Genomic DNA, 25204 nt, shown 5'->3' with positions numbered 1-25204 from the left:
AACTGACATGTTTAATCAGAGAAAAGTCATTGTTAATATTTGCTAAAGATTGGAACCCTCTCATGAACTTTTTGCATGAAAAAGAAAAAGAAATAATGATATTTGGATTTGAGGATTGAAGATGATGTTTGTTTTAAAAAGTGGCTTTGTGAGGTGTTATGCTAGATTAGACAAAGTGAATGGTGTTTTTACATAGCGGAAATGAGGAAGAATAAGAAGCTCTTTTCATTCTGAATCTTATTTCTCTCTCTTCCTCTTTTAACCTCTTTTCTATTCCTTTTTTAAAATTTCTTTTTCTTTCACCTCCCCCCCTTTTGCGTTTCTATTGTATCTAGATAAAAATCCTGGTTTGGTTTGTTTTTTTTTAAAAAGGGAGAAGATCTTAAGCTGCATATTTCTCTCCATAAACCTTAATAAAATTTATTATAAAAATAAAAGGGTAACCAAAATAATCAATGGGATGGAGGCTTCCTGTTTCAGGTGGTGAGAAATGGCTGACTCCGATATGATTGGATCCCAGCCGTGCCGGTAATTCAGGGCTGATATGGGGGTAATTAGCCCTGGCAGACTCCCCAGGGTGGGGGAGGACTGTCTCATAGACCCACAGATTGTCCGAAATTGGCAGCTTGCATCAAGGTGCAAGCGGCATGAAATTGGGTCCCAGAGCACGACACGGCTGGCACTCTCTGAAGTCCCTCTCATAGCTGGAAATATCTGTTTGATAAAATAATTGGATTTGGACAACAAACAGACATAGTCTGGACCGAAGAAGACTAAGAAAAAACCTGCAGAACTGTACAGCCCCTGGTGTTTAAGCTCGGACTTCAAACAGATTCTCATCATGGCGCTTGGATTACGGAGGTGTTTGGTACGTCCTTTTTCACTTCTTAATATCTACAATTGGTTTTCTATGCCAAGCCTCATCAAGAAACTTTTTTTTAAAAAAAGAGTACAGATGGAGTTCTATTAATAATTAAGTATTCAACTGTGCAGCTCTACTCAGACTTGAAATACTTGATATAGATGAAAGAAGAAACAAGATGGCGCTTGTTAATATGACGCAGCACGGAAAAATGAGAATTCCTCTCCTTTTCAAGGGAAGCAGGAAATATTTGCTGACTGACTTTGTAATGACTTGAGATAACAATTTGGGACAACATATAGTGCATCTTTTTGCAGAAGTTTATCATTATGAATGAGAGAGAAGGCTGAATGGATGTCTAGGGCCTGGAGGGGGGGATTGTGTGGTCTCTGAGAGGCTGATTGACCGCCAAATGACTTATATCTGTGGAATACAGTTCATTTACATTGCAATATTGCAAACAGTCTGCCCAACAATCTATAGTAACAACTCAACAACGTGGAAGGTACTGTGTCATATCAAAAGAAAGGTTTGGACAACAGCCCGGATTGGAGTGATTTAACAACTTGGGAGCTGCTGCGTCGTTAAACTTCAAAGGATAAACATGGACAACAGCCTGGATTGGAAGATTGGAATGAAGTCAGGAAAAGCTGTGCTGCTAAATAGACAGTTGAAAAAATATATATTTACAAATAAAGCTGTATCCAATGGATGAAAGGATATATGATTTTTGACATGACTGAGAATCGCATAGCCTGGGACGGAGAACTTTAAAGTGTTAAGATCAGAAGGTGGAAAATATGAAAGCAAAGAGAAGAGGAAGGAATGAAGATTTGGAGAAATGCTTCAGTGGTCCAGACTATGGGGAGCCCGGAAAAATTAATAATTACAATTTGGATTACAATTTGGTTTTTTAAATTTTATTTTATTATTTTAATTGGATTATGATTCAGATATTTTGATTGGCTGTTTTTATTGGAAAACCAATAAAAATGTTTTTTTAAAAAAAATCGATGGGATGGAGTGAGTCTCCCAAGAAGAAAGTTTGCAGCCTCTGGGACCTTTTCATTTAGAGAAAAGGCAAGCAACTGGTGACATAACAGAAGTTTATAAAAATTATGTGTGATATGGAAAAAGTGGACAGAGAATGTTTTTCTTCCTCTCTCATTACAACTCAGTGAAGCCGAATGTTGGAAGATTCAGGACAGATAAAATAAAGGGCTTCTTCCTGCAGCGCAGAGTTCTGCTATGGAATCCACTCCCACAAGACCAGGGGTGGCCACCAACTGGGATGGTTTTAAAAGAGGATGGGATAAATTAATGTCCTGATCCTGCCATCTTCGTTTCTTATGGAGTGTGCCTGTTGAATGCTGGGTCACACACATGCACCAACCAAGCCTACCCACATATGAAAATCTAGCATGCCAGGGAGAATTCCCTCTCACTGAGCAGCTAGCTGTTCTATATGCTCTTCAGCTATTGGTTTGTATTTTATTTTATTTTATTTATCCCCAAGTGATGTACATAATGAAATTATCAGTAAAACACTGTACTGTCAGGCTGGATAATGGGAGGCCAGGGTCCAAATGCCCACTTAGCCATGAAACTCCCCAACTGATTCTAAACCAATTGCCATTTCTAAGCCTAACCAACTTAACAGGGCTGGCGTGAGGATCAGATGGGAGGGCAGGCAGGAGAACCACTTCCGCCTCCTCGAGAGCCTCAGTAGAAAGGCCAGCTGCTCGCCTGCTCTGGAGGATTCAAGTTACAAAAAAGGAGATTCCATGTAAACACCAGGAAGAACTTTCTGTTTCACTCTCTTGGGAAGTTGTGGGCTCTCCTTCCTTGGAGATTTTCAAGGAGAGGCTGGATAGTCACCTACCATGGATGCTTTAGTTGAGACTCCTACACTGCAGGGGGTCGGACTAGATGTCCCATGAGGTCCCTTCCAACTCTACAATCAATCGTTCTATGAAATACAATTAATTAATCAATTAAGGCAGCCTGACCTTGGCTAAGAAGGACAAGATGAGGTGCTGCAGGGTTGATGGAGAAAATGTCTCCAGCATCTCAGCCAGAATGTCTAGAAGCCCCAGGAGCAAAGGGCAAAAAGGAGAAGTTGCTGTGGCTCACATTGAGGGGGGGGGGCGTTTCCCAGCCCAGGGGCTGCATTCCCTCACAGGCCACTTTCTGGGTATTGCGTACCAGTGGTGGTGGTGGGGAGTGTCCAGAGACAAAAAGAGGGAGGAGTCATGAAAATGACTGTATTTGACTCCCAGGCCTGAGGATCTGTACCCCTGGTTTCAGAGGCCACCGTCAGTACACAGAAAGGCAGGTTGCTTTGAGGGAGGGGCAGCCACTATTCTGCCCCCTCCCCCAAAAAAAGCACAAGAACGTATCACTTACCTGAGTCCAGAGCAAGTGCTGACAGCGACCAAGGAATCCGCTACTCCTTTTACATATCCCTGATAGTGGCAGTGATCCTGAATGGGTAGAAAACAGGGGGGGGATTAAGAAATTACTGCATGCAGCGTTTCTTGTTGCTCACAGTGTTGATACCACAACGCTCTCATGAATCAAGAAAATGAGGTGTTGCTATTTTGTGGGTTGGACTCTATTGCATACCTGTTGATTCAGGTCACCCTTTTAAAATGGATTTGGTCTCTTGAGCAACAAGCCTGCTTCTACACACACACACACACACACACACACACACCTTTTTTCAGTTAAGGAAAGCACCAGGGAAATTCCCTAGAAAGTGTAAGATAATAATGGCTCATATAACTTGTCCGCAAACAAATCAGAATGGCATTGTAGAACTTCCCTGCAAATGCTGTGCAGACACATTGAGAAGAATGCTCAGCAAACATGCCCTCTGGAAGCAATGTAAGGGCACAGCTACATGTACTCAAAGTGTGAAGACATGTGAAATCAAGGTGGTCAAAAAAGTCAAGTATCTGGGAATGTGGATGATGGCAAAGAATATAAATCTTTTTAATGACAATTATCAACCAGTCTGGAAGGAGATTTAAAGAGAATTAGAAATACGGGACAGATTAAAGCTATCAATGACGGGAAGAATGTCTGCGATTAAAATGAATCTATTACTGAAAATGTTGTTTCTGTTCCAGACAATTCCGATAATAAGAGGTTTAAGACAATTCAAAGAGTGGCAAAAAACCCTCTCGCGTTTTATATGGCAAGGAAAAAGACCAAGAATTAAATTTAAAATATTGACAGATAAGAAGGAAAGAGGGGGGTTTGCAGTACCTGATCTGAAACTCTATTATGAAGCGGCATGTTTACGTTGGACAAAGGATTGGATAATTCAGGAGAACCTAGACTTGTTAGATTTGGAGGGTTTCAATAATAGATTTGGATGGCACTCTTATCTTTGGTGTGGTAAGGCAAAAGTGCATAAGGGGTTTACAAATCATGTGATAAGAGGTGCCTTATTTGAAGTCTGGGAAAGAAACAAGAATTTGTTGGAAAGGAAAACACCGTGGTGGCTGTCACCAATTGATATATTAACAGTTAAAAAAACTGAACATACTAGGGAGAGGGGCCACATATGAGGAAATTTTGATGAAGGCTGAAAAAGGTTGGAAATTAAAGCCCTATGAGTGTATTGCTGAAAAATTGACAGGATGATTGCAATACCATCAAGTCAATGATGTCTTTAAAGAGGATAAAAAAATAGGATTTGAGGACAAAAAAATCGAAATTTCAAATAGATATTTTAGAGAGTAAATCCAAGCTATTATCAAAAATGTACAATCTCTTACTAGAATGGAACACAAAAGATGAATTTATAAAAGAGGCTATGATAAAATGGGCTATTGATTTAGGACATAACATAGAATATGATGTATGGGCCAAACTCTGGAATGAGAGCATAAAATTCACTGCTTGTTCTGCCTTAAAAGAAAATGTTATGAAGATGGTTTATCGTTGGTATCTCACTCCCACCAAATTGGCAAAAATGTATAGAACAAGTAGTAAAACCTGCTGGAAGTGCAAGGAAAAAGACGGCGATTTCTATCACATGTGGTGGTCTTGCAATAAAATAAAAGAGTTTTGGGATGCAGTTTACAACGAGTTAAAAAAGATGTTTAAGTACAGTTTTCCCAAAAAGCCGGAAGAATTTTTGCTAGGTTTGGTGGGAGAAGGGATTAAAAAGATAGATCAAAGATTATATTTATATGCAACAACTGCAGCCAGAGTTCTGATAGCTCTAAAGTGGAAGCAACAGGAGATGCCGACGATAAGAGAATGGCAGATAAAGTTGGTTGAGTATGCTGAGATGGCTAAATTGACACACAGAATTCGCAATCAGGAGGAGACAAAGTACCAAAAAGAATGGAGTAAATTTATGGTTTATATAAGTGAGAATTGTGCAAATATGAAAACGTTGGCAGGACTGAAATACCTCTCATGTCATGGCATAATTTATAATTAGAATCATAGAATCAGAGAATCATAGAATCATAGAGTTGGAAGAGACCACAAGGGCCATCGAGTCCAACCCCCTGCCAAGCAGGAAACACCATCAGAGCACTCCTGACATATGGTTGTCAAGCCTCTGCTTAAAGACCTCCAAAGAAGGAGACTCCACCACATTAAGGAATCTGTAAACTATAGAATGGAATAGGAAAACTGCTGGAAGGGAAGGACGGAAGCTAATGGATCTATGAAACACAAAGTAGGATACATGTAACAAGATGTGATGTTTTGGTGGTGGGTGGTGGGAGTTGGTTGGTGATTGTAAATTTCAATAAAAATCGACTTCCGGTCAGCGCCAGCGACCGTAATGGCGGATTTCCTCTAAACTCTGGAGGAAATCGGCTTCGTGGAGCTGGGGTTCTACCGCTACGGCGAAGCGGGGACCCGAAAAAAATCACAGGTGGGGAAGCCTGTGAACTGAAGGCTCGGCGGGCTCCATTTGCACTCCCCCCCGCTGCAAAGGAGCCTTTTTAAAGGCTCCGGAACGGACCGGGGGTGAGGGGTGCGGAGCTGAGAGCTGTCTACCCGTCTCCGCGAAGTGAAGTTGCACAGCCAGGGTCGGAGAGCGCTGATTTCTTTTCTGGCTAATTGGACTCGAAAACAACTACCCGTGAGTAGGAATTTGACATATATTGGGAAGAAAACTACTAAAGAATTTGGCCGAAACGGGAAAGGCAAAAACAGGAAGTCTGCCTTCCCGGACTGTTAACAGATCAAAGTAAAGAGACTGTAAAGCTGGGACTTAGAAAGATGAGTTCTCGGGAGTATTAAAATCCAGCATCTGAAGAGGAAAACTACCCCACTGTTAGCAGGAACAGTGGGGAGATATTTGAAAGATTTTTGACCTGCAAGGAAAGGAAATTTTAAAATACATCTGCTGACTTTAAAACCTGGGAACGGACTGCCTATGATAGGGAAGCCGATTAGAGGGAACTGTCAAACGGAGAGTGGAAATAAAAGTTTGATTTAGCTCTGCAAAGGATACAGTGTGGAAATATCTGGGAAAGGAAAGTAACATTTTGGGACTAAAAATTTGATACTAAGATACTGGGACTTTATTAGAATATCATTCGTTATAAAGTTGCAATAAGAAGTTGGATTTGTGACCCCTAGAGGCAACTATGTTGCAATGACATTCTAGACAACAAGTACTGCTGTGGGAAAATTTCTACTTTACCTAAACAAACTCTCCAAGCGTGTGACTGACCTTGGGAGTGTATGTGAGTGTTATGGCAGATAAAGCAGAGTTGACACAGGAAAAAACTACCAGGTCTGGAAGACAATACAAAGTGACACTACAAGAAGGCCTTCAACAGGGGGTGTAGTGGGCACAGCAGGAGCTGCTGCCCCACAGGCAAAATTAAAGGTTATGTCAACTGATGAACTGTTGGCCCAAGCATTGGGTAAAATTGATGCATCTTTGGAGAAGTTGGCCAACAGGGTCGAAGAGACAAATAAACAAGTAGCAGAGGCTTGTGCAAAAATTGAAGCGAATACCTCAAGCATTAATTTGAATACTTCAAGTATCAATGAACTAGGGAAAAAGGTGAACTCTAATACACAGTCTATTGAAAAATTATTGGAAGAATCGGCTTCAACTAGAAAATTGGCTGAAGAGGCCAAGGAAATTGCAACTGCTGTTCAGGAACAGATTCCACCAGTACATAAGAAGTTTGAAGAGTATGATTTGACGCTGTCCATGATAGACCTTGAAAGAAAAGCGAGAAATCTAATAATAAGAGGCGTGCCAGAAAGTGAGAAAGAGAATTTGGCAGAATTTCTCACAAAAGAATTGTCACAATTTTGGCAGAAGGACCTGGGGGAGGAAGAATTTACTATTGTGAGTGCTTTTAGACTTGGTAGAAGACAAGGAAAGAATAAAGCAAGAGACTGTTTAATAACTTTGAAAACAAAGGAAGAAAGGGATAAAATATTGAATCTACATTATCAAAGAACTCTGGAAATTGAGGATACCTTTGTGGAAATCTTCAAAGACATACCTAAACACATTTTGGAGGTAAGGGCCTACTACAGAGACCTGGTTGCCTTGCTGAGGAAAAACAAAATAATTTTCAGGTGGGAATTCCCCCAAGGCCTATCTTTTAAATATAGAGGAAAGAAAATAAGAATAAGGACAGTAAATGACAAGGACAAGTTTTTGAAAGATCACGAAGAGGACCTACAGAAGGAAGTGGATTCTGCTGAGGATGTACTGATGCCAGGACAAGGACTTTTGGAGATTGCAAATTTGATATCTGGACGCTCCGGCCCAAGGAGAGACAAGCCACCGACAGAAGAAGAACAACAACTTGGTGCAGTAGGAGGGAAATCTAACTAACTAATAATGTCTCTGCAACTTTTAAGTTGGAATTGTAATGGACTTAATTCCCCTAGAAAGAGAAAAGAGATCTTTCATATATTAAAGAAAGAACATTTGGACTTGATTTGTTTACAAGAGACTCATGTTATGAGGCTACACAGGAAAATACTTGTTAATAAAAGATTAGGGCAAGAATTTATTTCGTCTGATAAAGTTAAAAAAAGAGGAGTGGTGATTTACGCAAAGGAGAAACTTTTACGAAATTTATCCTCAAAGATGAACAAGGAAGATATTTGGCTATTGAAATTCAGTTTCAAGGGGAGAAATTTTTGATAGTAGGTGTGTATGCACCAAATGAGGGGAAGTCGGAATTTTTCAAGAAGTTGCATGAGACTTTGATGGACTTTATGGACTACAATATAATCTTGATGGGGGATATGAATGGAGTTGTATCTACCAATATGGACAAGGCACAAAAACAGGTAGTCACCAAAGATGGTAGACTACCAAAAACTTTCTTTGAAATGACTGATAATATGGACTTGATCGATATTTGGAGAACCAAGAACCCCTTGGAGAGAGAGGGAACATTCTTCTCTGAAGCCAAGATGACATGGACCAGAATTGACCAAATTTGGATTACTAGAGGAATGGCACCAAAGATAAAAAAAGTGGAAATCTGCCCTAAAATATGCTCCGACCATAACGCTGTAAAGATGGAGATGAAGACAACAACAACCGGTACCTTCAGATGGAGGATGAATGACACCCTATTCAGAGACGAAGAAGTATACAACAAGGCCCAAAAGACTCTTAAAGACTACTTTGAATTAAACTTGCCAACAAATCTGGAAAAAAAGAGTAATCTGGGATGCAAGTAAAGCCGTGATGAGAGGGTTTTTGATACAACAGAATGCATTAAAAAAGAGAAGGCAAAATGAGAAAAAAGATAAAATTTTGGAGAAAATTAAAGAAGGTGAGAAAAAATGAGAGCCAAGCCGAAGTCACAAGAGATTCTGAGAGAAATAAAGATTTACCAAACACAATATATGGAATTGATGAATCAGGAAATAGAATGGAAAATTAAACAAATGAGACAGAAGACATTTGAATCGGCGGATAAATGTGGGAAATTACTGGCATGGCAACTGAAAAAAAGACAAAAATTAAATACAATTACAAACTTGGAAGTAGAAGGAAAAGACATAAATAACCCAAATGAGATTAGAAATTGTTTTCAGAAGTACTTTAAGCAATTATATGCACAAGGGCCACAGAATGAAAGGGACATTGATGGATTTTTGAAAACAAATGGATTACAAAAAATTTCACAGGAAAGCAAAGCATTGTTGAACTGTAAAATAACAGATCAGGAGATAGAAGGTGCCATTTTAAATATGCAATTGGGCAAATCTCCGGGACCGGATGGACTGACTTCCAGATACTATAGATCTTTGAAGGACTGGATAATACAACCTCTGAAGGAAGTTTGTAATGAGATTTTGGAAGGGAAAAGGGCACCAAAATCGTGGAAAGAGGCCTACATTACACTTATACCGAAAACAGAGACTGAAAAGACTCAACTTAAAAACTACCGGCCCATATCCTTACTAAATGTGGATTACAAAATTTTTGCTGACATTTTGGCCAAGAGATTGAAAAGAGTATTGATTGAAGAGATACATAAGGACCAAGCGGGCTTTCTGCCGGGAAGACACATATCTGACAATTTGAGGAATGTAATTGACATCTTGGAAAAGCTAGATGTGAACATAAATACTAAAGCTGTTTTGAAATTTGTGGACGCGGAGAAAGCCTTTGACAACATTTCTTGGAGTTTTATGAAAAAGAATTTACAGGGTATGGGGGTAGGCCAAGGTTTTGAAAATGGTATAGGTGCAATATATTCTGAACAAAAGGCTAAATTAATTGTAAATAATGTGGTTACGGAACAATTTAAGATTGAAAAAGGGACACGACAAGGGTGCCCAATTTCCCCTTTACTTTTTATATCGGTCCTGGAGGTTTTGCTGAATATGATTAGAAGGGACCGGTTGGTTAAAGGTATACAGGTCGGAGCCAAACAGTATAAACTGAGAGCATTTGCAGATGATCTAGTTTTGACGTTACAGGAGCCAGAATCTAGTACCAAAAGAGTCTTAAAATTAATTCAAGAATTTGGTCAGGTGGCAGGATTTAAATTGAACAAGACCAAAACTAAGGTTTTAGAGAAAAATATGACATTGTTTGAAAAAGAGAAATTCCAGAATGAAACAGGTCTGTCTGTGGTGAAGAAGGTGAAATATCTGGGGATTAACATGACTTCTAAAAATGGGAACTTATTTAAAAATAATTATGAGAAATGCTGGTCAGAAGTGAAAAAAGATCTCGAAATATGGTCAAATTTGAAGCTTTCCTTGATGGGTCGAATAGCAGCTATAAAAATGAATGTATAGCCTAAAATGTTATTTTTGTTTCAAACATTACAAATTGTGGACAAGATGGACTGTTTTAAGAAGTGGCAGAAAGATATCTCTAAATTTGTCTGGTAGGGCAAGAAGCCCAGGATAAAATATAAGATTTTAACTGATGCAAAAGAAAGGGGTGGCTTTGCCCTGCCAGACTTCAGACTGTACTATGAATCAGCATCATTCTGCTGGTTGAAAGATTGGCTGCTTCTTGAAAACACGGACATTTTGGATCTAGAAGGTTTTAACAATGTTTTTGGATGGCATGCATATTTGTGGTATGATAAGGTTAAAGCTCACAAAGCATTTAAAAATCATATTGTTAGGAGATCTTTGTTTAATGTTTGGATCAGATACAAGGATTTACTGGAAAATAAGACCCCAAGGTGGTTGTCACCAATGGAAGTGAAAGCTGAGAAAAAGCTCAATATGGAGGCCAGTTGGCCAAAATATTGGGAAATTTTGGAGCAAGAAGGAGATAGACTGAAACTGCAGAGCTTTGAGAAATTAAAAAACAAAGTCCGAGACTGGCTTCATTATTTTCAGATAATGGAGGCATACAATTTGGACAGGAAAATTGGCTTCCAGGTGGAAAAATCTAAATTAGAAACAGAAGTGCTAGAACCTAAAACTAAAATTATGTCAAAAATGTATAACTTGCTGCTGAAATGGAATACACAGGATGAAACGGTTAAGTCAGCCATGATTAAATGGGCACAAGATCTTGGACACAACATCATGTTTGCTGACTGGGAACAGTTATGGACCACAGGCATGAAATTTACGGCATGTAATGCCTTAAGAGAGAATATTATGAAAATGATATACAGGTGGTACATGACCCCAGTCAAGCTTGCAAAAATATATCACTTGCCCGATAATAAATGCTGGAAATGTAAGGATGTTGAAGGTACATTCTTTCACCTTTGGTGGACGTGCCCAAAGATTAAGGCTTTCTGGGAAATGATTTATAATGAAATGAAAAAGGTATTTAAGTATACATTCTTGAAAAAACCAGAGGCTTTTCTCTTGGGCATAGTCGGCCATTTGGTGCCAAAGAAGGACAGAACTTTTTTTATGTATGCTACAACGGCAGCAAGAATACTTATAGCAAAGCACTGGAAGACTCAAGATCTACCCACTCTGGAAGAATGGCAGATGAAGTTGATTGACTGTATGGGACTGGCAGAAATGACCGGCAGAATCCGCGACCAGGGAGAAAAGTCAGCAGAAGAAGATTGGAAGAAATTTAAGGACTACTTACAGAAATACTATAAAATTAATGAACTTTGAAAAGATGTTGGTTTGAGCTTTGGTGGTCTCTAGCTGTTATGATAAAGATAATGGGGACTAAAATTGTTTAAGTTATTATTTAAAAAAAAGAGTTGAATGAAAATAAGGCTTATTTTATTTTTTTTTTTATAATATATTTATTGAAGTTTTCAAATAAAGCATATATTAGATAAGCACCACTTATCATTGTCCATTTAACATCTCTCAATTGTTACATGGGACTCCCCCACACCTCCCGCATACACTTACATCATTATTAAATTAATTTCAAACAAATTATCATTTAACTCATCTTAATTAATAATCTTAATTTGGTTTGACATATAATTCAGCCTTAAATCTAATTTAATGGTAGACAATTGTCTGCACTGGCATCCAATTCAGCACTCAGCCAAATTACAATATTTTTGTAAATAAATCTTAAATTTCCTCCAGTCTTCTTCCATCCTTTCTTCTCCCTGGTCTCGAATTCTGCCGGTCATCTCGGCTAATTGCATATAGTCCATCAGTTGCATCTGCCATTCTTCCACAGTGGGTAGCTCCTGAGTTTTCCAATTCTTGGCAATTAATATTCTTGCTGCTGTTGTTGCGTACAAAAAGAATGTTCTGTCCTTTTTTAACACACTCTGGCCGACAATACCCAGGAGAAAGGCCTCTGATTTCTTAGTAAAGGTGTATTTAAACACCTTTTTTAATTCATTATATATCTTCTCCCAAAAGGCCTTCACTCTAGGGCAGGTCCACCAGAGGTGAAAAAATGTTCCTTCATTTTCCTTACATTTCCAACATTTGCTATCAGACGAATGGTATATTTTAGCCAGTTTAACAGGGGTCATGTACCATCTATACATCATTTTCATCACATTTTCCTTCAACGCATTACATGCAGTGAAGTTCAGCCCAGAGGTCCACAACCTTTCCCAATCTTCAAACATAATATTATACCCAATATCCTGCGCCCATTTTATCATTGTTGATTTTACCATTTCGTCATGTGTGTTCCATTTCAGCAGCAAGTTATACATTCTTGAAAGTACCTTAGTCTTAGGTTCTAACAGTTCAGTTTCTAACTTTGACTTTTCCACTTGGAATCCTAGCTTTTTGTCATTTTTAAACACTTCTTTAATCTGAGCATAGTGTAACCAGTCTCGCACTTTGTCTCTCATCTTTTCTAAACTCTGCAATTTCCAGTTGTCACCATCCTTTTCTATTATCTCCCAATATTTTGGCCAGTTGGCCTCCATATTGGCTCTTTTCCGAGCCTTAGCCTCCAGGGGTGACAGCCACCTCGGAGTTTTATTCTCCAGTAAGTCTTTATATTTTGTCCAGACATTAAAAACTGATTTTCTGACAATATGGTTCTTGAAGGCCTTATTTATCTTAGCTTTATCATACCATAAATATGCATGCCATCCAAACGCATTATTAAAACCTTCCAAATCCAAGACATCCGTATCTTCAAGAAGTAACCAATCTTTTAACCAGCAGAAAGCTGCAGCTTCATAATACAACTTTAAATCTGGCAGGGCAAAGCCCCCTCTTTCTTTCGCATCTGTTAATATTTTAAATTTGATTCTGGGCTTTTTGCCCTGCCAGACAAATTTAGAAATATCTTTCTGCCACTTCCGGAAGCACTCTGTCTTGTCTACAATCTGCAGTGTCTGAAACAAAAATAACATTTTTGGCAATACATTCATCTTGATGGCAGCTATTCGGCCTAACAAAGAAAGTTTTAGTCTTGACCAACTATCCAAGTCTCTCTTAATCTCTGACCAACATTTTTCATAATTATCTTTAAATAAACTCAGATTTTTTGCTGTTATGTTTACCCCTAGGTATTTAACTTTTTTAACCACATTTAGTTCTGTCTCTTTCTGAAGCTGTTCCAACTCAATATCTGTCACGTTTTTCCCCAAAACTTTAGTTTTTTGCTTATTTAACTTAAATCCTGCCACTCGACCAAAGTTTTGAATCAGTTGTAGTACTCTTTTCAAACTAGACTCCGGCTCCTGTAATGTCAGAACTAGGTCATCTGCAAAAGCTTTAAGTTTATATTGTTTCGCTCCGACCTGAATCCCTTCCACCAACCGGTCCCCCCTAATCATATTCAGGAGCACTTCCAGAACCGAAATAAACAGTAATGGGGAAATCGGGCAGCCTTGTCGTGTACCTTTTTCAATTTTAAACTCTTCTGTAACCACATTGTTAACTATCAGTTTAGCCTTTTGTTCTGAATATATTGCCTCAATCCCGTTCTCAAACCCCCGTCCCACTCCCATTTCTTTTAAATTCCCCTTCATAAATTTCCAAGATATGTTGTCAAAGGCTTTCTCCGCGTCTATAAAAATTAAAACTGCTTTAGTGTTTATGTTTGTTTGTAAAAGTTCCAATATGTCTATGATGTTCCTTGTGTTAGTAAACATATGTCTGCCCGGGAGAAAGCCTGCCTGGTCTTTATGGATTATCTCACTTAAAACTTTCTTAAATCTTCGTGCCAAAACATCTGCAAATATTTTGTAATCCACATTTAAAAGGGAGATGGGACGGTAATTCTTGAGTTGTGTCTTTTCAGTTTCTGACTTTGGAATCAATGTGATAAATGCTTCTTTCCACGATTCAGGCGCCTTCTTCCCCTCCATTATTTCATTACTGACCTCCAACAAAGGTTGTATCAAATAATCCTTCAATGTCTTATAGTAGTTAGAGGTCAGTCCATCTGGCCCTGGTGATTTGCCCTGTTTCAGACTCAGGATGGCCTGTTCAATCTCTTGTCGTGTTATTTTGCCATTTAAAATTGTTCTATTTTCTTCTGACAGCTTTGCTAATCCATTTCTCTCCAAAAATTGTGTAATCTCTATTTCATCTTGTGGCCCTTGAGTATATAACTTTTTAAAATACCTCTGGAAGCACTTTCTAATCTCTCCCGGGTTCTGAATGTTCCTTCCTTCAACCTCTAAGTTTGTTACTGTATTTAATCTTTGTCTCCTTTTCAACTGCCAAGCTAGCAGTTTCCCACATTTATTTGCCGATTCAAAAGTTTTTTGTTTCATTGTTTTAATCTTCCATTCTATTTCCTGATTTATCAGCTTGGAATATTGCGCCTGATAAAGTTTAATTTCTCTCAGAATCGGTTGGGACTTCGGGTTAGATCTTAACTTCTTCTCCAACTCTTTGATACTTTCCAGAATTTTATCTTTCTTTTCATTTTGCAGTCTTTTCTTTAAGGAATTCTGTTGAATCAAGAACCCTCTCATCACAGCTTTACTTGCATCCCAGATAGTTCTTTTTTCCACCGTAGTGTTCAAATTAATCTCAAAATAGTCCTTTAAGGTTTTTTGGGCCTTCTTTACAATTCTTTGGTCTCTAAACAGGCCATCATTCATCTTCCATCTAAAGGAGCCGATTGGGATCAATGTCATATCCATTCTCAAGGCGTTATGGTCGGAGCATGTTTTGGGGCAGATTTCCACCTTCCTCACCTTAGGTGCCAGACTTCTAGTTATCCATATTTGGTCGATTCGTGTCCAAGTCAGTTGAGCTTCAGAAAAGAATGTTCCTTCTCTTCCCAGGGGGTTTCTAACTCTCCAGATGTCAACCCAGTCCATATTGTCAGTCATTTCAAAAAAGGTCTTAGGTAGTCTTCCCTCTTTAGTAATGTTCTGGTTCTGTGACTTATCCATATTTGTTGATACGACCCCGTTCATGTCCCCCATCATGATGACGTTGTTGTAATCCAGATAATCCAGCATGGTCTCGTGCAACTTCTTATAAAAATCCGATTTTCCTTCATTTGGAGCATAAATTCCTAATATCAAAATTTTTTCTCCTTGATACTGTACTTCTATTGCGAGGATTCTTCCACTTTCATCTTTAAAGAGAAATTTTGGTGAAAGGCTCTCTTTTGCATAGATCACTACACCTCTCTTTTTAACTGTATCCGATGATATAAATTCTTGACCAAGCCTTTTATTTATTAACACCTTTCTATGGAGCCTAATCACATGTGTTTCTTGTAAGCATATAATGTCCAATTGTTCCTTTTTTAAAATATGAAAAATTTTAGACCTTTTTTCGGGACTGTTACAGCCATTTATGTTCCAGCTCAAAAGCTGCAGAGACATCCTGGATAGGTCTGGTTATTCTTTCTGGGGTGGTACCTTGTTCTCCGGTCCTTGAGGATCCGAGGGGGCGGGCTCCCCTGGAAGTTCTGGCGCTGGCAATCCAAGTCCTTTGTGGAGGTCTTCTCCGTGTGCTCCCAAAAACTTGTCTCTATCTTCCACTGTTTTGATTTTGATCTTTCTCCCTCTGTAGGTAAAGGATAATCCTTGTGGAAACTCCCACCTGAAGATAATTGCGTTGCTTCTCAACAGTCTTGCCAATTCCGTGTAGTTAGATCTAAGGTCCAGCAACTGCTTAGGGATGTCCTTGTAGATTTCAATTCTCTTGCCCAAAATGTCTAGTGACTTTTCGTAGTGCAGGCCCAAAATCTTGTCCCTTTCCTCCTTTGATCTCAGTGTTATCAAACAATCTCTGGGCTTCTCTGTCCTTCTGACTCTGCCAAGCCTGAAAGCAGATACAATTTTAAAGTCTTTTTCCTCTAACTTCCAAAACTTGGCAAATTCCTTAGTTAGAAATTCAATAAAATTATCTTCTTCCACCTCTGGTATTGACCGTATCCTCAAGTTGGTCTCCCTGTTTCGCAGTTCTGTCATCAAAAAGTAAATCTGATGTTCTCCAACTTGTTTACTGAGTGGTCTTACTTCTTTCTCAAGTTCTTCCAATCTTTGACTAGTATCTTCAGCCAGTTTACGATTTTCACCTACAGCCTCCTTTAATTCTCCAATAGACTGGGCATTCTGTGCAACTTGTCCAGTCAGCTTATTCAAGCTTTCTGTGTTCTGTTCAATTTTAGCTGTATGCAAATCAGCCTTCTTGTCCAGAGCCTCCAGTTTCTCCAAAATTTTCTCCAAGACAGAGCTACTTGTCCCTGAAGCCATATCTCCCAGGTGCAGCTCCTCTGTCTCACCCTCCCCTGCCTGTATTAGGGAGGCCGCCTCTATGTCTGGAGGCAAAGTGGAAGGCAAGGCCGGCACAGAAGATCTACGCTGTGAGGCTGCAGATAAAGTTAGAGTTGTTTGTTTAGTCCTTCCTCTTCTCCTTGCGCCACTCATTCCAAAGTTATCTGTAATCCAAGGTCAATCCAAGTTGTTCCCATGAGAAAGCAGAGTCCCAGATACAATAGTCAAACAGAGGCCGGGAAAGGGAAAGTAAAACAAAGTCACTGCTGTAAGTCCAAAATCCTCTAGAGGGAGCTTAATACGTCTTCAGGGAAAAGATCAAATCCAAGTTAAACTTATAAATTTAAATCCATGTCTATCGCCTCCACAATGTATTATTTTTAGCAGAGTAAAACTTAAAGCAAAACAGTGTTTCTTACAGTGCCTTGACTGCAACAGTTTCAAAGTATCCAGTTCCAACTCAGAATGTTTCAAAACCTGAATTCAATGTATCCAAAGTTGCAAACTGGTGCTCATCCAGGCAGCTCCAGCACCAGAGATTCTTATTTATTTTATAATCCACTGGTGCCACAGAAGAAGGATATCAATGCACCCCGAATATGACCAGCAAAAGTCAATAGCTCAAAGTCTTTCACTCAGAAAACTGCTTTAACAGGGTGCCAGCATTTAGTTAACGCATAACTTTTTGTCTCCACTCCTCCTGCTCTTTGCTTAAAGTTCAGTATAGCGGGAGATGGGCTTCCTGCTTATCCTCACTCCGTTTTCAGCCAGATTTCAACTTTTTAAAAAAGTTTTAAAAGTTTCATAAAGTTCTCAAGAAGTTTCAGAAAGTTGACAAAAGTTTCAGAAAGTTTTCAATGTCCAAATTTACTCACGGGTTGTAGTTTCCAAAGTTCAGAAAAGTTGCAGGAAGAAAGGACAGCGCTGACCGGCAACAGCAACGCGGCTTCACTTCGCTGTTTGCGCAACGACCCACAGCGCCGCTACCCCCTCCGCGATCCGGAGCCCCTTACGGGGTCCCTTCAGCGTTTTGGGGGCTGCTTCTGGCGCCCGCCGGGTCCCGAGACCACAGGCTTCTGCCACCTGTGGTTTTCCTGAATGGGTCTCCGCTTCGCCGTAGCGGACGACCCGTTTACAGCGGAGCTCCCTTCTCCTTACTCGGAGAAGGCAGCCATTACCGGTCGCGCCGCCTCCGGAAGTCCAGAGTGAAAATAAGGCTTATTTTAAAAGGAATGTTAAGAGATTAGGATTTGCTGAATTAACAGGTTGAACTAGAGAACAAGAAGGGGAGGTATGAGGAAGTCAAAGAAATATGTTATTGAAAGATTGTTATTGAAATTGATTTGTTTTTAATATTTTTCTTTTTCTTTTTGTGTTTATATAAAATTGGAAAATCTAATAAATATTTATATAAAAAAAATAAATTTCAATAAAAATCAAATTTTAAAAAAATAAATCAAAGTGTGAAGACATGTGATAGCAGATTCTCTGTAGTGACACCCCAACTATGAAATTATCTCCACGCTCAGGTACACACAGATGTCAGCTATGTTTCTGAGTTTCCAGAACCAAGTTAAGACACATCTATTTACTAAGACATTTGGTGAATTTAGTGGAACTGTCCAAGGTCCTACGATTATTATGAAATGCTACTGTTTCATTGTTGATAATGGCTTGTTTGATGTGTGGAAGCAGCCTTGGGATCTACTCCGAAGGAAGGCAGCTTAGGAGTTCTACAAATTGAGACTTTGCACAGACACCTACCCCCTCGACCTGCCACCTGGATCAGGGCAATTTACCCTGTGTTGTCCCAGGGACGAGACACCCGACACCAGAACCACCTCCAAAATAATTCACGGATGGGGCTATCTTTTTTTAAAGGGATTCAAATCCTATTTTGTTATACAGCTAGGAAAGCTAGGACTCTCCCACTTAACACATCAGGCAGGATCCGATCCTCCTGCTTAACAGCTGTTAATCAGAAGGGCCCATCAGGAGGGCTGCTGCTGCTTCATATACAAGGCAAATGTCCTCTCCTCCACTGCCCCCCAGGACCAGGAGGGGCTTGAAGAGACAGGAATGGCAGCAACTTCCATGCAGGAGAATGTCATGGCTGAAGTTTTTTGAAGGCAGAAACTGTTCAGAACTGGAAAGTACTGGTCTATTCCAGTGTGTCTGTAACTGTTCATTTCTGCTGAAACAGTAGGACATGTTATGAGTTACCCTGTACTTTCTTGATATGTTATCTCAAGGACACTGAGCCAGAAGAGATATAGCAGTAGTTCAGGGAACTGCCTGGTTATTCCTACTTTTGTTTTCTTCTCTTCGCAACCTCTGAGTTTCTATACATTTATTCTTGAGGGGTTTTTTTGCTGTAACTAAGCCTAATCCTTAATAAAAAATTCCCTTTGCTAATGTGTTTTGACTCTGCGTGATTTATTGAAACCCAACACATCCGTTCCACCAAGCTTCTGCTACTCTGCTCTTCCACAAGAGAAGGAGTGCCTTGGGACTTAAGGCCAAATCTTGCAGATTGCTTGCGCACGCATGCGCACCATCCAGCGAGGGTACATAAGTTTGGGTGGAGGCATGGTCACCCTGCTGCTTCAGCAGTCCACTTGGGAGCAAAAGCCAGTGGAGGGGATGCCAACCGCTTAGCCGCCGGAAGCACTGTGCACCTTTGTAAGAAAAACACTGGGGCCCAACTGGATTAGTAGAATGTCTGTCATCTGGTGGGTGGGGCTTCTGTGTTGTGCTCCAGAACTGGCCCCTCCCTTTGGGTGTCCAGTTCAATTCAGTCCAAGAGACCAAGTGTCCTTCTGGCCCCAGGATGTGCTTTTAGTCTCTCTCAGACAGGATGTCATTGTGTTACAGTTTTCTTTATTATTAAAGCTTTGTTTGAGCCTTTACTTTGCTGAAAGAAAAGCAACTCTGCTGAAGAATGGTGGAATATCCTAAACTGGAAGAGTGAGGGGATATTCCCAGTCTTAAAGGAGGATTAGTTTTCTTTTTCACCCCCACCCTCCACAACATGCCTTAGGAGCTACCCTAAGGGTGCGCTTTGCCAATAAAGAATTAGACTGCAAGCTGACTGTCCTTCTTGGGCTGCGTGTGCTCGGAACACCAAGGGGAGCCCCAAAACATCTGGAGGATCACAGGTTCCCCCCTCCCTGGTGCAGAAAGAGAAACCCATCAGTGTCTGTTCAACAATTGTAGCTAAATAGAACCTCCAAGTTCAGCAGCAGTATATCAATGAACACCAGGTTGTGTGATGGGTCTGGAAGCCTTTTGCAAAAATTACCTCTGCTCACTCATAGATATATTTACAGTCTTTATTTACATACATATTTACAAGGTACAGGACATAGCTTCATGCATCCTAATCCTCGGTAGCAGATCCAGGAAGTGGGAGCTTTTGGCTCCTCCTCCAGCAGAGGAGCTTGGGAAGCCCCAAGCCCCTTCTATGTTCCCTACGTTTTAACCCCCTTCTGTCCTGTGCTGAAGGAATGGGCATTGACTCTCCCTCTGTCTCTGAACTGGTTGAGTGGTGTTGATGGTCTCCATCATCTGGGAGCGTCCTCGCTGCTTGAGTTCCTTCTGCTTGCTTGTCCTCCTCTCCCTCTCTTGTCTTTTCTGACGGCTCCCGTTCTTCCCCCTCCCTCAGCTCCGGGGACAGGTTGCTAGTCAGCAACCATGTGACAGGTGATGACCTTTCCTCCCCATTTGTGGGCTTCCTGGAGGCCTCTGAGTAGCCACTGTGGAAAGCAGTGAGCTGGGCCGGAGGGACTCATGGTCTGAACCAGCAAGGCTCTTCTTCTGTGCTATGCAAACATGCAAAACCAAGAACGGAAGGGGGGAACTCCCACAAAGGGACTATTTGCTTACAACAACTAATTAGCCAGCAAAGCCAAGAGCCTACTAATAAAAACATGGTAGAGACATAGGAAGCCCCCAGTCATTTTACCTCAGTAGTGTCCACACTGACTGGCAGAGGTTCTCCAGGATTTGGGGCAGGAACCTTTCCCAGTCCTACTGGAGATGCTGGCATAGATGATCTACCATCCAATTACATGACAGAAACTGACTTCCATCTCAATAACCACAACATCACCAGGCAGCCAGAGTTCAGAGACACACATCTGGAAGGAACTCGCTTGGCAGGGGAGGGGAGAATGCCACACAACACCTGGAAGCTGACAGAGTTTTGGAGCTATTAGGAAGTAAGCATGATTTCCAAGACCTTTAGAAATACAAACAGGGTGCTAGGAAATGTCTCACAAGTAGCACTGGGGCCTATGAGCATGTGAATGATGCCATCCACATTCAAGCCAGGGCTTTAAAAAAAATTAAATGCCAGGCTAAGGACAGGGAGCAGCCTGTCCTCAGGAACACAGCAGGTAGTGAGCAGACAAGGAGAAGACTAGCCTTTACCCGGAAGGTCCATGACAGATCACTGCCTAATGCTACAACATCTCATCAACAAATACAAATCAGGAGGGCAGGCCTCACTATACGCTGCCTTCGTTGACCTAAAAGCAGCTTTTGATACATCCAGAACCAGACTCTGGGACAGACTACAGGGTACCAATATAGATAGAAGGCTCCTGCTCTTAATTCAGGCACTGCACGCAAACACGGCCCTTAGAGTCAGGTGCAGCCGCCTAGGACACCTAACGGACCCAATTAAAACCTTCAAAGGAGTCAGGCAAGGGTGCCTATTGGCCCCTCTACTATTTAATTTCTATTTAAATAACTTAGTATCTGCACTCAATGACTCAGAACTCCACCCGCCAAAGCTTGCAAATCGGCATATTTCGGTCCTGCTATATGCCGATGATGCAGTAATTCTATCTAGAACCCCCATTGGACTCAAAAGAGCACTAAGAAAGCTCGCAGCATACTGTGAATCTGAATGTCTCAAAATCAACTATCAAAAGACCAAGATACTCGCTTTTGGGGAAAAACCAAAGCTTAGAAGCTGGGAACTCCCAGGCCATAAATTAGAACAAGTCACAAACTATAAGTATCTAGGAATGGTGGTACAGGCCTCAGGAACCAACAAACTTCACATAAACTTCATCGGGAGTTCAGCGGAAAAAACCGCAAATTGTATTCTTAAATTCTTCAGAGCACAAGGGGGCTTCTTTGTCCCCGCAGCTCTAAAATTATACAAGGCCAAAACTTTGGCACAACTCCTGTATGGTTCCTTTTTGGGTCCGCCTTCCTCTGCTTTCTCCCCCCTTGAGAGAGTTCAATCTAGACTTCTTAGAGCTCTCCTCCAAGTCCCCAGATGTGTCTCAAACACATGGGTGAGATTGGAAACGGGGATGATGAGAGTGGAGGCTAGCATCTGCTTAACATCAATCTACAAATGGCTGACATTGAATCTGCTCCCCTGAGGGATAGCCCCACTGATCCTCTGCGACCAATTCCAGTCAGGCTGGCAGACTGCAGTTCTGAACACCCTCCAGAAACTGGGTTTTGCCCCTCAGGCCCTTCTAAGTCTGGGCTTGGGCCAGGCAAAAGCCACGGTCAGGCAAAGAATATTAGATACCGAGAGACAACAGGACTGCGCAAGGTGCCCCGACTATAAAATTGGAGAAATCGAGAGATACATAGCCGCACCGGCAGCATATCTCTTCTTTCTTGTATCTAGAAATGCAAGAAGGGCCTTTACACTCGCCAGAAGTGCGGCTCTTCCCTCACCGGTCCTGGATGGAGCCTTTAGAAAAGTCCCCTATGCCCAGAGACTTTGCACCTGTCCATTGGGAGAGATAGGAAGCCCAGAACACTTGTTCTTTAAATGTCCCTTTTATGAAGAAGCACACAGTAAGTTCATTGATCCCCTACTGGTGAGGCTCGCCGACCTCCCGCAAAAGCAAAAATTTGACCTTTTGCTGTTAGGCAAAGACCAAAAGAAGACCTGGATGTGTGCAAATCTGTAGACGCAGACCATTGCCCAACTCAAAATAGTCCGGCATGAAAATCCCCAAACTCGGTTCCATGGACTCTGAGGCAACTCCCTGGGATAGTTTATTGTTGCACATTGTGTCTAAATGTATTGTTGTACATTGTTTTAATTGTCTGTTTTAACCATATTTGCACATCAGTTTCTAATGCTGTGAGTGTCCCCTATTTCAGAGGCTTCTCCTCTGCAGCCTCTTATAGTTGTTTTAACTGCGAGTCTTTTAGTTCTTACGCTCTTACAGTTGTTTTAACTGCATGTTTTTATTTGTTTTTAGTTTTTATCTGTTTTAATTATCAGTTTTTATCCATCCATTATCCGTGTTTAATCTTGTATTTTATTCAGATGTTTTATCCTATGCTTGTTTCCTTGTCCTTATTTGCTCCAACATTTATCAGTTAAAAAAAAATCCTAACTGCTATTTTATTTATATGTTTGTTTGTTTTTTATCCTGGTCTGTGACCATAATAAAGTTCAAGACAAGACTAGCCTTTACCTTGCAGTGGTATTTTTCTACATTCAGGGAGGGTGTTCAAACATCCAACCCCCAATACCACTCTTGCAGACACAGCAACCCTCAGCCCTATTCCTACATCTCAGGCAATTGAACTCATTTGCCCTTGGCTCCCACTTGTGCCTGGAAAATCTTTGCTACTTTACTCGTCCAGATGCCAGCCCAGCAGGATGGAGAGGCAGGCTCCCAAGAAATGTATTTGAAAGGAAAACATACCTTGAGATCCAGAATCTCAGAATGCAGCGAGCCGTCAGCATTGTAAGTATAAACTGTGAAGTCTTTGGGCACAAGGGCTCTGGAGGAATTGGAGAGGGAATTATGGGAAGAAACGCATTAGGCAACAATTGTTTTAAAGATTAAGGAAAAAATGCGGAACCAGCAATGTTGAGCTGCAAAGTTGGAAGGGAACAAGGAAAGGCAGGTTCAAAAGCCAGTCTGCTAAACCACCTGAACCCCCTCCCTGCCTTCAGAGTCTTGTTTTTCAAACCCTCCCAAGACAGCTTTGAAAAATAAGCAAAAGAGTACAGCATTTAACTTAAGCAAAATTTAAAACTTGAAAATTAAGAATGTTCTTAGACCTCATGCTTAATCAGGAACGAACAGTAATGATAACTCATTAAAACCAGGATTAGTTATAAACTCCCCTCTTTTCTTTTTATCACTACCAAACAACCCTCTTTCAGAAAATAAACAAAACATTATAAAAATAATAAATGAGGCTTTTTAAAACTTTTGAAAAAATAAGTGCTTTCACAGAACTGGACCTGGAAGAAGAATGAGGAAAAAGTAAAGATTTGCAAACAGAAGGCTGTGAGAACATGGAATCAGAAGGGGGGGGGGACTGTTGCTTTTATAATTCTATCCTTGCAATTATGGTATATTCTAAATGAAATCATAAAGATTTTTTTTAAAACAAAAAGCAGCAGCTGGAGAAATATCAGTGCATTTCACTATGAATGGAGAGGGATCACACACATTTGATGTAGCTGTGTCCCCCCCCCCCTTTTATAATATACATTACAACAAATGGCCTATTGCAAACCACATGTACAGATTAATAACCTTTAAGGAAAGTTGCTTTCTTTATCAGAAATAAGCTGGCATGTCACCATGATGGCGAAGCCAAAAGTGCTTTGCTGGTGTTTAGTATGGAAGCCGAGGGGGCGGGCAGAGAAATCAAATCAACCAGTTGTTTCCTCCGGAGGGCTCTCAAGTGACCTGTAGACCAGGGGTCAGCAACCTTTTTCAACAGGGGGTTGAAACCTCAACAGGGGGTTGAAGCCTCAGACCTTGTGGGGGGCCGGACTATATTTTTTTTGGGGGGGGGAATGAACAAATTCCTATGCCCCACAAATAACCCAGAGATGCATTTTAAATAAAATGACACATTCTACTCATGTAAAAACACGCTGATTCCCGGACTATCCGAGGGCCAGATTGAGAAGGCGATTGGGCCACATCCGGGCCCTGGGCCTTAGTTTGCCTACCCATGCTGTAGACTAAGCCCTGTACAGGTCACTTTCAGAACCAGGGAAAAGAGCCAAACAGACCAATTTAAACTCAGAATAACCAGGAGGAAGGAAAACAGCCCAGTGCAGCTGGAAATGAGTCACTTACTTGTTTTTTTCTAGTTCAAGTGTATACTTTGTTCCTTCAACATCAACTTCAAAAGATAGTTCATCCTCAAAAGAAGAAGGAATAATCAAGCAACCTCTCTGGGAATCCTCAATTAATTATCAACACGTTCCGAACAATCCAGAGATTCCCAGTCCTGTCCGCCCCCCGCCTAGCAAATACACCCTTGTGTGTATGGTGGAGGTGCATCACCCACCCTTTCCATACATACACATTACACAAAGCAGTTTACATCCATGAAAATCATAACATGAAAAATAACAACACTGTCAGCAATATAAAAATCATAGTGTAACAACCACAAATTAAAAGGATAATAATATCAGCAGAGAAAATGCACTTTCCCACTAAAACCCACTAAGCAAGACCAACAAAAGTCTGACTGAAATTGCTCTGCAAGACGTAGTAGCACCCTGTCTATGTTTTTCTCTCTGAGTGCTCAGCTTTTGGTGCATTTTCTCTTTATTTAATGAAATAGTTGCAAAACCATCAACTGGCTTTGTATGTCAGGTATGGGGAACCACATTTTTAGGTTATTTTTTCAAAAGTTGTTGCATTTTGACAGTGGCGGGTGAGGAGGCCCTTGTAAGTTTTTCTGCCTCAGTTGCCAAAATAACTTGATCAGT

The 25204-nt window shown here is 40.7% G+C and overlaps 1 protein-coding gene across 2 annotated transcripts in view; it reads right to left on the bottom strand.

Moving 5' to 3' along the window:
* The window catches only part of ADAM9 (ADAM metallopeptidase domain 9), a 108003-nt gene that overhangs the window by 54732 nt on the left and 28067 nt on the right, over positions 1-25204 (bottom strand). For both annotated transcript variants that reach the window (XR_014542092.1, XM_083588501.1), the window contains exons 3-5: positions 24561-24625; positions 23160-23238; positions 3269-3345 (exon numbers count right to left, since the gene is read on the bottom strand). Coding sequence is in view for 1 of the 2 variants with exons in the window: in XM_083588501.1 (XP_083444627.1) it covers positions 3269-3345; positions 23160-23238; positions 24561-24625 (221 nt within the window). In the remaining variant the exon portion in view is untranslated. The remainder of the gene's footprint in view (positions 1-3268; positions 3346-23159; positions 23239-24560; positions 24626-25204) is intronic.

The sequence above is a fragment of the Podarcis filfolensis genome (assembly GCF_964270895.1).
Source record: "Podarcis filfolensis genome assembly, chromosome: 15".
Classification (NCBI taxonomy): Eukaryota; Metazoa; Chordata; class Lepidosauria; order Squamata; family Lacertidae; genus Podarcis; species Podarcis filfolensis.
The sequence above is the reverse complement of the archived record's forward strand: the minus strand, read 5'-3'. Positions and strand labels throughout refer to the sequence as shown.